The 12,662-nt window shown below is 58.5% G+C and overlaps 1 protein-coding gene across 3 annotated transcripts; it reads left to right on the top strand.

The window, feature by feature from the left end:
- The first annotated feature begins 1,322 nt into the window (after window positions 1-1,322).
- LOC309530287 (uncharacterized protein) lies at window positions 1,323-12,293 on the top strand. 3 transcript variants are annotated; one of them, XM_082219010.1, is made up of 4 exons: window positions 1,323-1,367; window positions 3,259-3,758; window positions 6,181-6,413; window positions 8,013-12,293. In XM_082219010.1, exons 2-4 carry the CDS (start codon window positions 3,367-3,369, stop codon window positions 10,979-10,981), a joined length of 3,594 nt encoding a protein of 1,197 aa, XP_082075136.1. In that variant the 5' UTR covers window positions 1,323-1,367; window positions 3,259-3,366; the 3' UTR covers window positions 10,982-12,293. The 3 variants fall into 3 exon arrangements, with proteins under 3 accessions (XP_082075136.1, XP_082075135.1, XP_082075134.1); XM_082219009.1 differs by lacking the exon at window positions 1,323-1,367 and adding an exon at window positions 2,097-2,161; XM_082219008.1 differs by lacking the exon at window positions 1,323-1,367 and adding an exon at window positions 2,192-2,515.
- The last annotated feature ends 369 nt before the right edge of the window (window positions 12,294-12,662 follow it).

Below are 12,662 nucleotides of genomic sequence, written 5' to 3'. Positions count from 1 at the left end.
CTTGGGACAAGGCGTCTGGATCCCGGTTTCAGACAGGATCCCACCCGCTTTGGCCTGAAGCCCAGAGTCCTGGCCTGCCGTCATCTCCTGGACAAACAGGATCTTGCCAGCCCCCTGCAGGAAGGCAGAAGCAAAGGAGTTAAAAGGTCCATGAAAGCCGGAAGGGCTTTGGAACTCACTGCCACTGGATTCAAGGGGAATGCAAGCAGGTTCAAAAGCCAGTGTGTTTTCTGGAAGTGCATTTCCTCGGGAAAAGCTTGGTTTCCTTCTCATGTTCAGGGTCCGGAATAAGTCGCAAAGGCGGTTCTGGGTTGGGTCTCCTGGTAACCACTGAAATGCCAGTCTGGGGGTTAGCTGGTGTGCTGCAGCAGTCAAGAGTGTGGGACCAGGACCTGGGAGATCAGAGTTCGAATCCCACCCCCACCCCCCGGGCCTGAAGCTCAGTGGGTGACCTTGTGCCAGCTACTCACGACCCCTTTGACTGGCAGAAGGGGCACTGCCAGAGGCGACACCTGCTGCCCCTTCTGCTTTTGTAAGCCCTCCGTATTTCAGTGTGGCAATCCTTGCACTTTGGGACTTCCTGCCACATGACATGAGACGGGTGCTTTTGCAGGGCTCTTTCCAGCACCTTCTCAGCTCCAGGGAAGGCCCCCCAGACGCTCCCAAAGTCAGTGCCAGCCTGGATCTGTTTTTTCCAGCCTGTCGTTGTTCCAGCTTTCCAAAAGTCTTACATTCTCGCTGCTAATTCTCCTGATGGATAATTTCACTGTTTTTACGTTTTTTGGAAAGCGCTTTGAGGTTGCTATTGTTTTACGATCAAGTGGTGAGTAAATTTCATGGAATAAGTAAATACTGGAAGAAGATTATTATTTTTTTACATTTTAACAATGTATCATCATGAAAAAGAGAGGAAAGGATGCGGGGGGGGGAATGAGCGGGGCTTTTTGGTCTTTTATTTAGGGATCTTGCAGGCCCCCCACCCTGACCTCCGCGCACCATCCAACCAGCGAAGAGCCAATCCAGGCCTTGTCACCCCCCCCCACCCAGGGACCCCTTTGCAGACCCGGGTCCCAATCCCTTGCCAGACCAGCGCCTCCCCCCCCCAAAGGAGCCCAGGCTCAGCAACGGGGACCAGGCGGGAGTTGCAATTGGGGTTGCAATTGGGGGCCGAGACTTACTCCCTAGGAAACGCGCTCGGCACGCGCTCAGAGGCGCCCTCGCCCGCGCTCGTGCACGGAGGGAGGGAGGGCGGGGGGGGGTCCCCGCGGGGCCGCCTCCCCCTTCCTGTCTCCCGGCCGGAGCGAGCGGAAGTTTGGCGGCTGCCCGGCCAGCCGAGGAAGGAGGAGGAGGAGGAGGAGGAGGAGCAGGTAAGCCGGATTGGGGCGGGGGGGGGGAGAGGAAAAAGACACGTTGCTGGGGGGGGCAGGGAAATCTGGCCCCCTTGCAGCGCCCCTCCCCCCAAAAGGAGCCCCCCCCCGAAAAAGCTGCCCATTCTGCAGCCCCCCCCCCCGACAGACAGGCGTCCACTTCTCTCCCCCCCCTTGAGCTCTTCAGGCGCCCCCTTTTTGCTCCCTCCCCGTTGCGAAGTGGGGGTGCGGGAGGACGGGGGTCTTCATTTCCTCTCCCCCCCCCAATTCCTCTTCTGAGCTCCGCCTCCCTGCAGGGCTGGACCGTCCTCGCCTCGCCAGCCCCGGGTGCGAGGCGGGGGGGGTCACACATGCACACGGGGGTCTTGTGGGGAGAGGCCCGGCCGCGCCGCCCCCCCCCTCCCGCCGTCCCCTCCCGCCCTACAAGCCCTCCGGCCTCGCTCCGCGAAATGGCCCCATTTCACAGCTTCCGAGGGAAAGTCGAGGCTTGGCTCCGTCTTGCCCCCCCCCCCCCATGGATCCTGCATTCTTCGGCTTGCAGAGCCTGCTCTCTCTCCCCCCCCCCAGCCCAGCCCAGCCCCCCCCGCTCCTCGGGCTTCCTGCTCCGTGCAGGCAAGACCAGGCAAGACTCGCCCTGGGCAATCTCTCCACCCCCCCCCCGCCCTTTCCTGCCTCCTTCCTTATAAATACCGCGGCGGCGGGGGGGGGGGGCAGAGGGAGTGTCTCCCCATTGCACAAGGTGCGGCTGGGCATGTCTGCAGCGGAGGGACTGGCCCGGCCTGGCAGGGGTGGAGGTGCGCCCCCCCCCGGCATGCAACAGCCCTTTCCTTCTTGTGGGGGGGGGTGAGCTCCAGGGCTGGGGGTGCGGAAGCACATCCTGGTCCCCTCGGTTGGGTCTGATGGGGAGAGGGAGGGAGCCGGCATCCTGCTTCCCGCCCCCCCCCCGGGCGTCGACAGCAAGAGCACCTTGGGCAGGAGGGGGTTACTGGCCCGGCTGGTGAGGGTGGGGTGGGGGGGGATGAATCAGCATCCGCTGCTCCTGCCGAGGCAGCCGCCCTCAGCACCCTGACCGGCGGGGGGGGGGCCCCTTGGGTGCCAGCAGAAGGAAGAGACCGGCCGCAGGAGGGGGAGAGATTCTGGCAGCAAAGGTCAGCCAGTGTGGGGGGGCATGGAGGCGTGGGGTGCTGTCCAGTTCAAAGAAGGGGGTGCCATGGGTAGGACGGTCAGACTCAGACCCTTGACTCCATTGAGTTCAGTGCAGCCTGTTCTGACCGGCAGCAGTGGCCCTCCAGGGACCTTTCTCCCATTGGGAGCCTTCTGCGCTCCATGCAGGCGTTTGGCCTTTCCTTCCAGCCCTGGGGCCACAGAAAGCTGACTCAGGCACCCAGCCCATCTGGTGCAACACGGCCAGCACTGGCTGGCAGCTTCTCTCTGGGTTTTTGGGCAGGGTGCCCCCCCCCAGGCCTCCCCAAAGATGCCGCCAACTGGGGTTTGTGCCGGCAGGGACCTTTTGCGCTTTCCCACTCCGCTGCCACCCCTTGCCTCTGAGGAAGCCCAGCAGAGCGTGAGATCCTCAGGGCCGTGGGTTCAAGCAGCGGGTTGGGCAGAAGAGCCCTGAACGGCAGCGGGTTGGGCTGGATGACCCTTGGGGTCCCTTCCAAGTCTCCCATTCCTGTTAGTCCTGGTTCTTTAGGAAAAGCTGCTTGGTAACGGAACAGAGGAGGTCAGGCCCTGGGGGGAAATCAGTGTTGCTTATTCTGACTGGCAGCAGCGGGGGGGGGGGGTCCTGTCTACCAGCCTGGATTGGAATTCTGCCCTTGTGCCCCTTCCCCCCGTCACCTGGCTCAACCCTCTCTCTCTCTCTCTCTCTCTCTCTCTCTTTCTTTCCTAGGCTTCTCCCCCACCCTACTTCCCAGCCCCCCACCTCGCCTGCGGAACCGGCCCTGACCCCTCCCTCGGTGCCACCACCGCCCGGACCCCGCCATGCCCCGGGCCTGGCATGGAGCCCTCTGGCAGCCTGCTTCAGGGCAAGCCCTTCTACTGCCGGGAGTGGGCGCTGGGCCGGCTGGCGCTCAGCCTGGAGGGGGGCGGGGGGGTGCTGGTGACGGGGGGCCCGGGCAGCGGCAAGACGGCCCTGTGCACTGAGGCCCTGTGGCCCACCTCCGAGGCGGGGCGCCGGGTGGGGCTGGGCGAGAGCGCCTTGGCCTGGCACTTCTGCCAGCCCCACGATGGCGCCACCTGCTCCCCCCGAGGCTTCCTCCTCCGGCTGGTGGCGCAGATCCGGCGCTGCCCCCTGCTGCCCGGGTACGGCGAGCGCCTGGGACGGGCGGATGCCCAGAGCACCCTGGAGAACGCGCAGTGCAAGAAGGACCCGGACGAAGCCTTTCGCAGGTGAGAGAGAAACCCCCGCCCTGCCCCCCGGGGGGGTGGCATCCTGGTCACCCCACCGTCCGGAGGGCAGGACCCCCCTCCTCGTCCTGGATCAGGCCCATCGAGCCGGGCATCCTGTTCTCACAGTGGCCGAAAACTCCTCAGAATACCTGGAAATTGAGGTAGACTGCCCCTGCACCTGGAGGCTCCACAAAAGCGCTAGAAGAGTCTGGTGGCTCTCAAGGGGGCAGGGTGGGGGGAAACGGATGGATTTTTTAAAAAATTTAAATCCTATTTTGAAAATAAAATGCTTTCGGAGGAAAAATCATTCTGAAGATAGTTTTCTAGTTAAGTTACATTATAGTCCAAAGGGCTATTCATTAGGAAATAAGGATTTTGTTTTTCATGTGTGTTAAAACTCAGTTTTTTGTTTGTTTGTTTAACCACATCAGTTAACCAACATGGATACGTTTGCTAGAACGTTATTGTTTTAGTTAAATAAATTGTTATTAAGGAAATGGTTGTTTTCCCCCCTCCTTCCAGTAAAGTACAGCAGAAAAGTTGTCCAAATATATAAACAGTTAACTTATTAAACCTCACAATAATTTCACAGTTATCTATGTATTTCTAATAGTATAACCAAAGTAATTTTTGATATACCGTATTTTTCGCCCTATAGGACGCACTTTTTCCCCTCCAAAAATGAAGGGGAAATGTGTGTGCGTCCTATGGGGCGAATACAGGCTTTCGCTGAAGCCTGGAGAGTGAGAGGGGTCGGTGCGCACGGACCCCTCTCACTCTGCAGGCTTCAGGAAGCTCTGCGCAACCCTCGGGAGACCGGCGGGAGTTCCTGCCAGGCTCCGCAGGCTTGCGGAGAGCTGCCTGCAGCCCGAAGCCCAGGGAGCGCAGCGGAGTGCGCCCCGGGCTTCGGGCAGATATCCGCAGGCCTGGGGAGACCGGCAGGAGTTCTGGGGTCGGGGGAAGCTCGGGCTTCCCCCATCCCAGCCCCGTACCTGGGGGGGCGGGAATAAATATATTTTTCTTTATTCCCCCCCCAAAAAAAAACTAGGTGCGCCCTATGGGCCAGTGCACCCTATAGGGCGAAAAATACGGGTAAGTGTAAAAAACTACTCTGGAAATTTATTATTTCAGAAATGAAACCTTCATCTGGTTGTAAATATTAAGATTATACCAGCAAGAATGCGTCTTTATGAAAAAAAGATTATTTAAATCAAATCCCCCGCTGCCCGCAAGCAAGATCTGAGCCCAGGAGCTGCCTTGCTATCCTGTTGCCACTTAACTCACCTTTCTTCCAGACTAACCCCCCCCCCCCCCGTTGAATTGATCTTAATGCTGCCCCCGTTTTCAGCTCCCCATATATTCAATAAACGTTTTCCACTCTCCTCTAAACATTTTTTCTTCTTGTTCTTTTATTCTACATGTTAAGTCTGCAAGCTGCACATATTCCATCAAGTTGCCGTCCTCCTTTGGTTCTCCTTTTTTGGGCTAACGAAACACGGGCCGCAGTATTGGCATACATAAATAACCTTTTTTGACACCTGGGAATTCCAGTCTGAATTATCCTCAACAGAAAAGACTCTGGGTTTTTTGGGGGGAAAGTACTTTGAAACATTTTTTCCAATTCATTATAAATTATTTAATAAAGATTTATTTTTTAAAAAAATTAAATTATTTCCCATTTTTTTACCCTTTTACAAGTTGACCACATATGAAAGAATGTCTCTGGGTGTTCCCCATTTGCAATATTCAATTGTGTGCCCCCCCCAACATAACAATTTATCAAAGATACATCATCCTCATTTCCTCCCCCCCCCCATTTTTTCCCTCCCCGAAAAATAAAAACCCTCCCTCCCCCCCCCCCGACTTCCCTCAGCTCCTCTCTCTGGTTTTTCATCACGTTTTTCTCTGCATATTATAAAATTGTAAAGATCCTTAATTTATCTATATATACGGTATGTTACCAATATATGCTCTGGTCCATGGGGTCACGAAGAGTCGGACACAACTAAACAACTAAACACAACAACAAACATGTTACCAATAAAAAGTTTGTGCATGTTTATTCAAAACCTGCCAAGGAGTCCAGTTCATTTTGTTGTTTCTTTAAGTAATTTGTAAAAGGTTCTTTAAAGTCACAGTTGTCCTTATCACATAGTTTATGAGTCAATTTCGCCAATTCCGCTTTGTCCATCGGTTTCTCTTGCCACAGTTCTTTGGTCGGGATTTCCATCCTTGTCCTATTAAGACTCTTGCTGCCATTGTCGCATACATAAGATATTTTTCAGTTTCCTTGGCAGGTCTTTTCCTAAAATGCTTCGGGCTTTTTTTTACAAATGTTAATTGGAACATTTCCTTCAACTCGCTGTACATCATTTCCCACTTTTTTTTTAATTCCACCCTTCCTTCCTTCTTCCACCCACAGGGCCGTCCTGCTGCCCCTTCTGGACCTGCCGCCCCCCGCCAAGCCCCTCCTGCTGGTGGTGGACGCTCTGGACGCCGGCCAGGCGGAGCACGAGGAGGAAAGAGCGCCCCCTCCGGGGCCCAGCCGGACCATCGCCCAGCTGCTGGGGGGCCACCTACAGCTGCTGCCCCCCTGGCTGCTCCTGGTCTGCACTGCCCGCTCCCACAGCAAGGGGGTGCTGCGCCTCTTCAATGGTGAGGGGGGGCCCGGCCAAAGGGAAGGGGGGCCAGGGACTTGGGTCCGCCTGGGTCTCTAAAAGCCGGGCGGCTCTTCAGAAATGGCCCCAGTGCAATGCCCGATATGCAGCTAACTTCTCTTTAACGTTAATCTTCTTTAAAGTTGCATATCACCCTTCATCTGGGATAGCTCCGTTGGAAGAGCATGAGACTCTTACTTTCAGGGTTGTGGGTTCAAGTCTTGTGTTGGGCAAAAGATTATTGCTGGGGTGGGTGGGGCGTAAATAAATAAATATTATTATCATTGCATTGCAGGGGGTTGGACTGGATGGTACCTTCCAGTTTTACAGTATGATAATTTAGAACTTAGATAATTTAGAATTTAGTTGCGGGTGGCGCTGTGGGTTAAACCAAAGAACCTAGGGTTTGCTGATCAGAAGGTTGGCGGTTCGAATCCCTGTGACGGGGTGAGCTCCCGTTGCTCAGTCCCACCCCTCCCAGTTTGGTGTCATCTGCAAATTTGATCAGGATGCCCTTGAGTCCATCATCCAAGTCGTTGATAAAGATGTTGAATAAGACCGGGCCCAAGACAGAACCCTGTGGCACCCCACTAGTCACTCTTCTCCAGGATGAAGAGGAACCATTGATGAGCACCCTTTGGGTTCGGTCAGATAAATAGGTCCCGTTCCGGCGGGAAGGTAAACGGCATTTCCGTGTGCTACTCTGGTTTGCCAGAAGCGGCTTAGTCCTGCTGGCCACATGACCCGGAAGCTGTACGCCGGCTCCGTTGGCCAATAAAGCGAGATGAGCACCGCAACCCCGGAGTAGGCGACAACTGGACCTAATGGTCAGGGTCCCTTTACCTTAATTTAGAACAGTGTTTCCCAAGCTTGTGTCTCCAGCTATTTTTGGACTACAGTTCCCATCCTCCCTCACCACTGCTCCAGATAGGTTGGGATGATGGGAGTTGTAGTCCAAAAACAGCTGGGGAACCAATCTCCAATTGGAAAACTTTTATTGAATATATGGGCAATAATTGTTTACGGCTGAAAATGATGGCAGCATTAAGATAAATTCAACAGGGTAAATAAGTTTTGGTGGATGCAATAATGGAATACTGATTGGTATAGTTTTTGTAAAATATGCAGGGATTTATGATACGTAAAATGAACCATGGAAAGAGAAGAAGGGCAGTCTTGATATATGTAAAACGAGTATTTTAAATTGTAAAACAGAAAGTTTAATAAAAATTATTAGAAAAACAGCTGGAGACCCAAGTTTGGGAAGCACTGATCTATAATAATCTATAATAATGATCCTGAAACAGTTCACAGCATAAAAATTCAGAATAAAACCACAATGTAACCATAATCTTTAGTATTTTTAAAGCTTTTAGTAGTGAAAAACCACCTTGAGCCTTGAGGAAAAGATGGCATATACAGGATATTATTACTATTTCGTGGCACTTTCCAGGGTGCCCCTGTGGGTGCCAAGTGCAGCCGACTGTTGACATGCTATCCCCACTTTTGGGGGGGGGCTCACATTTTTGTGGGGGGGCTTTCTGGGGGGAGACCCAGCCCCTTCTCACCCCTCGGTTGTCCCCTCGATGCCCCGCAGGGTTCCGGCGCCTGTGCCTGGACGACCTTCGCCGGGAGCCGGTGGTCTGCGATGTCCAGCAGTACATCCTGGCGCGTCTGGACCGGGAGGAGCCCCTCCGGCGCCACCTGACCCGCGACACGGCCGAGGCCCTGAGCCAGCTGCACATCAAGAGCAACGGGTGCCTGCTGTACCTGGAGCGGGTGCTGGACGGCGTGGCGGGCGAGCTGGTCACCCTGCGCGAGGTGCGCCACATCCCGGGCACCCTCTACGGCCTCTACCTCTGGCTGTGCCAGCGTCTCTTCCCGGGCCAGGACTTTGCCCTTGTCCGCCCCCTGCTGGAGGCCCTCCTGGCTGCACCGCGCCCCCTGCGCCCCATGGAGCTGTACGCCGCGGTGTGGACTCGCCGCCCGGTGCCCCGGGAGGAATTTGAGGGCTGGCTGGCATCCCTAGCGCCGCTACTGCACCAGGGACCCAGTGGCACCTGCATCCTCTTCCACGCCAGCTTCGCCGAGTGGCTCTGCGACGTCAAGCACTGCACCCAGAGGTACCTCTGCTGCCCGGCTCGTGGGCACGCCTCCCTCGCCATGAGCGCCTCGTGCCGCGCACCTGCGCTGCTGCCTGAGCAGGTGCATGAACTGGCACACCACCTGCTGCACGCCGAACTGGGCATGGAGGCTTGGCAGCTGGCGCTGTGGCTGGTGTGGTGCGGGGCGCCAGTCGAGCGCTGCCTGGAGCCTGAGGAGGCGCTGCTGCTGCTGCCCCTGGCGCCCGCGGTGCTGGAGCTCCTGGTGCTGGCGGGGGCACGGATGGGTTCCCAGGGGCCTGGGCCGTCGCTTCAACAGGCCCTCGAAAGGGAGGACTCAGTGCGGCTGCTCCTGGAAAACGGCGCCAGTGTCAACCAGCGGGACGTCACAGGGCGCACCCTGCTGGCCAGCGCCGCTCACAGCGGCAACCACGAGGTGGCGGGTCTCCTCCTGGCACGTGGGGCAGAGGCCGAGGTTCCGGACCGGCACGGACAGACGCCCATGACCCTGGCTGCCCGCCAGGGCCACACCAAAGTCCTGCTCTGTTTGCTGGCACACGGCGCCCAGGTAGATCGCCCTGACCGGGAGGGCTGGACGGCACTGCGGGCAGCCGCCTGGGGGGGCCACGGTGAGGCCGTGGGGGTCCTGCTACGAGCCGGCGCCAACGTGGACTGTGCTGACGCCGAAGGGAGGACGGCGCTGAGGGCGGCGGCCTGGGGTGGCCACGAGGAGATAGTTGCCACACTGCTGGAGCACGGAGCTGATCTCAACCGGGCAGATACAGAGGGACGCACGGCACTCATTGCGGCAGCCTACATGGGGCACCGCGAGATTGTGGCGCTGCTGCTGGCACACGGAGCCCACGTGGACCACGCTGACGTGGACGGGCGCACGGCCCTGTCGGTGGCGGCCCTGTGCGTGCCTGCCAGCCGCGGCTACGCCAAGGTGGTGGAGCTCCTCCTGGACTACGGGGCGTCCCCGGGGCACAAGGACCGGGATGGCATGACCCCCTTGCTGGTGGCCGCCTACGAGGGCCACGCCGACGTGGTGGAGCTGCTGCTGGAGGCCGGGGCGGACGTGGACGAGGCCGACGGGGCTGGTTGTGCCCCTCTGCTGGCAGCCGCCTCCATGGGCCACCGTGCTGTGGTGGACACCTTGCTTCTCTGGGGGGCGGCCGTCGATGGGCTGGACGGCGAGGGCCGCACGGCACTGGGTGTGGCCGCTGGGCAGGGCAGCGAGGCGGTGGTTCGGGCGCTGCTGGAGAGAGGCCTGGACGAGAACCACCGGGACGCCCTGGGCTGGACCCCACTGCACCTAGCCGCCTGGCAGGGCCACGCCAGGACGTGCGCCGCGCTCCTGGAGGCTGGGGCCCGTGTGGCGGAAACGAACCGAGATGGGAGGGTGCCCCTGATGCTGGCTGCCCAGGAGGGCCACACGGACACCGTGCAACTCCTGCTGGACCGCGGCTCCCCCATCGACCATCAGGGCTACGACGGGCTCTCCGCCCTCTCGCTGGCCATGCTGGGTGGCCACCGATACACGGCCGAGCTGCTCCTGCGCAAGGGGGCCGACGTCAACCTCTCGGACGCCGAGGGGCGCCCCATGCTGTACCTGCTGGTGCTTGAGGGGCGCCTGGAGATGGCGGAGCTGCTGCTGGAGAATGGGGCTGGGCTAGAGGGGCAGGACGCCCAGGGACGCTCAGCCCTGCACGTGGCCTGCTGGCAGGGCCACTCCGAGGCAGCGCAACTGCTGCTGAGCTATGGGGCCGACGTGGATGCGTTGGACACGGAGCGCCGTTCTGCCCTGCACCTGGCAGCCTGGAGGGGCCACACCCAGATCGCCCGGCTGCTGCTGGAGGGCGGTGCTCAGCCTGACCATGCCTGCAACCAGGGGGCCACAGCACTGGGCATCGCCGCCCAGGAGGGGCAGGCAGAGGTGGCAAAAGTCCTGCTGGAGCATGGGGCCAGCCCTGGCGTCCTCGACAGAGCCGGCCGGACCCCGCTGCGTGTGGCGGCCAAGCGGGGCCACCGGGACGTCCTGCGGCTGCTGGAGGGGCATGGGGCTGCGCCTGGCTCCCCGGGCTCCGTGGGCAGCTCCCCCTCGGCCTCGCTGGGCTCGGCGGCAGGCGAGCACCCCAAGTCGCAGGCCTCCCTGTGTTCCTCGGGCGCCGCCACCTCCTCCACTTTTCACTCGCTGGCCACCGCACAGACGGTCCCCGTGGACACCCTCAGCTTTGCCCAGCAGATCCAGCAGCACTCACTGCCTCGCCGGCGGCAGGCTGCCCTCGCTGCCCCGCCCCGACCCATAGTGGCTCAGGACAAGCACAACGGGGAGGCTGTGGGGAGCCCCTTGCTCCTCTCCATCGACACCCTGGACCCCCACCTGCACCTCAAGGCAGCTATCAAGCTGCAGTTTGAGGGCCCCACCTGCGGCTACGAGTACAAGCAGGAGACGCCCCTCTGACAGGCACTGGGGGGGACAGGGGCATTTTCGTGAGTGGGTCTGCTAATGCACAAAGGCCTTGGTGATGGGCACTGCCACCACTTGGGGGTGGAGAGGCAGAGTGTCTGGTTGCCTCCCCCAGGACAGCACTAGTGAGGAAACGGGTTGTGGGGTGTGTGGGTTAGGTTCATGGTCTGGGGGGCAGAGACCAGAAGGCAGAAATCAAGCACAAAGGATCACCATTTAGGGGGCCGAGCAGAGAGGGGCACTTTCCCCACGGCTCCCGGCAACACAGTCAAGGTGCCTTGGACTCCAGGTTGCCAGTTTGGGAAGGTGGACAGAACACATGAAAAGGGTTAACAGCTCCTGAACGTGAAGTTTGGGGCTGTGGAAATGGTGTTTGGGGTTGGACAAGAGCCAAATTCTGTGGTTAGAATTTCAAGGGAGAGGAAGGCTGGGCATGCACAGAGTGTCTTTTAGCAGGGAGGTGCCCGCTGCGTGTTCCTGTGCTGGCTTGAGGTCCAATGCCAGGCTTGCCTTAACCACCTTGCCCTCTCTCTCACTGGGAGATGGCGCCTGCTCTGCCATGGGGTGCAGTCGAGGGGGCCATATCAGTGGGAGCCCATCCCCAAAGGGGTTGCGCACCACCTGTGCAACAGTAGACTGCCTGCTGCCACCACCTCTAGGCCCAAACAGAAGTAGAGGCGGCCTCTAGCTCTCCAGAGCGGGACTGGCAGTGCAGGTTCTCGGCTTCTTTCCCTTCAGTGCCCCCGTGGTTGTGTTTCAGAACTTGCAGAGTCGGGAGGGACCACCGGGTCATCTAGCCCAACCCCACGCAATGCCAAGACGGGCTATTGGTGGCCCTTGGAGAAAAAGCACAGGGGACCTTCTCCGCAGCCGCACCCCAAGAAATACACATAGCCCACCTCTCCCGGGGTCCCTGGCTCAAGCCCTGCCTTTGGGCCCCGTGGCCCTTGGGTGCCTGTAGGTGGCCAGCCCCTCCCCCACCCCTGGTGCTGTGACCATATGCTGCCTTCATTGGTGTCTTAACCACTTCTTTAATGAGTTGCCACAAGTGACTTTGGAACCACTGGATACCAAAAATGGCTGGTGGGAGGGAGAGCGCCCGCCCTCTTTCCCTTGTGGGGCAGCCCCCTCCCTGCCCAATGCCTCCTGCCTGCCTCTGGGAGTCGGCCAGCCATTCTAGGGGGGGGTCGCCTCCTTGCTGGGGCCCAAGATGCTGATCATGGTGCTTCGTTGCTTCTCCAGGGACCCTCGTGGCTCTCCTTGATTTGCAGAACTCCCACCATCAATAAAGGTCCAAATCTGGAAACATTCTTGTCCTGGCATCTGTTGGCAGGGTGGGTGCGGGGAGGACTCAAAGGGTGGGGAACGTCCTTGCGTGCAGTGGCCTAGCAAGGGTTGCCAGGGCCCGGAGCAAAGCAACCGGTATGGCGCTCAGATCAGAAGACCAGTTCCAGACATTTTGAGCTGGCAAGACATCTTGCCAGCTGGGGGGCAGGTCTGGGGGGCTTCCTGACCCAGAATATCATGGAAAAGTTCATTTATTTCAGTAATTCAACTTAAAACTAATATATGAGGTTAGAAAATTAGAATATTAAATGAGGCATCATATATTAGTTTCACCTTTTAAGTTGAATTACTGAAATAAATGAACTTTTCCACGATATTTGAATTTTTC

This window comes from Podarcis vaucheri (assembly GCF_965113315.1).
Source record: "Podarcis vaucheri genome assembly, chromosome: 4".
Classification (NCBI taxonomy): domain Eukaryota; kingdom Metazoa; phylum Chordata; class Lepidosauria; order Squamata; family Lacertidae; genus Podarcis; species Podarcis vaucheri.
Note: the sequence above shows the minus strand (reverse complement) of the source record. Positions and strands in the feature narration are given on the sequence as shown.

Coding starts and splice junctions, on each gene's coding strand:
- LOC309530287 (XM_082219010.1), top strand. CDS start 3,367: ATGGAGCCCTCTGGCAGCCTGCTTCAGGGCAAGCCCTTCTACTGCCGG. Junction 3,759..6,180: donor CCGGACGAAGCCTTTCGCAG/GTGAGAGAGAAA, acceptor TTCCACCCACAG/GGCCGTCCTGCTGCCCCTTC. Junction 6,414..8,012: donor GGTGCTGCGCCTCTTCAATG/GTGAGGGGGGGC, acceptor GATGCCCCGCAG/GGTTCCGGCGCCTGTGCCTG.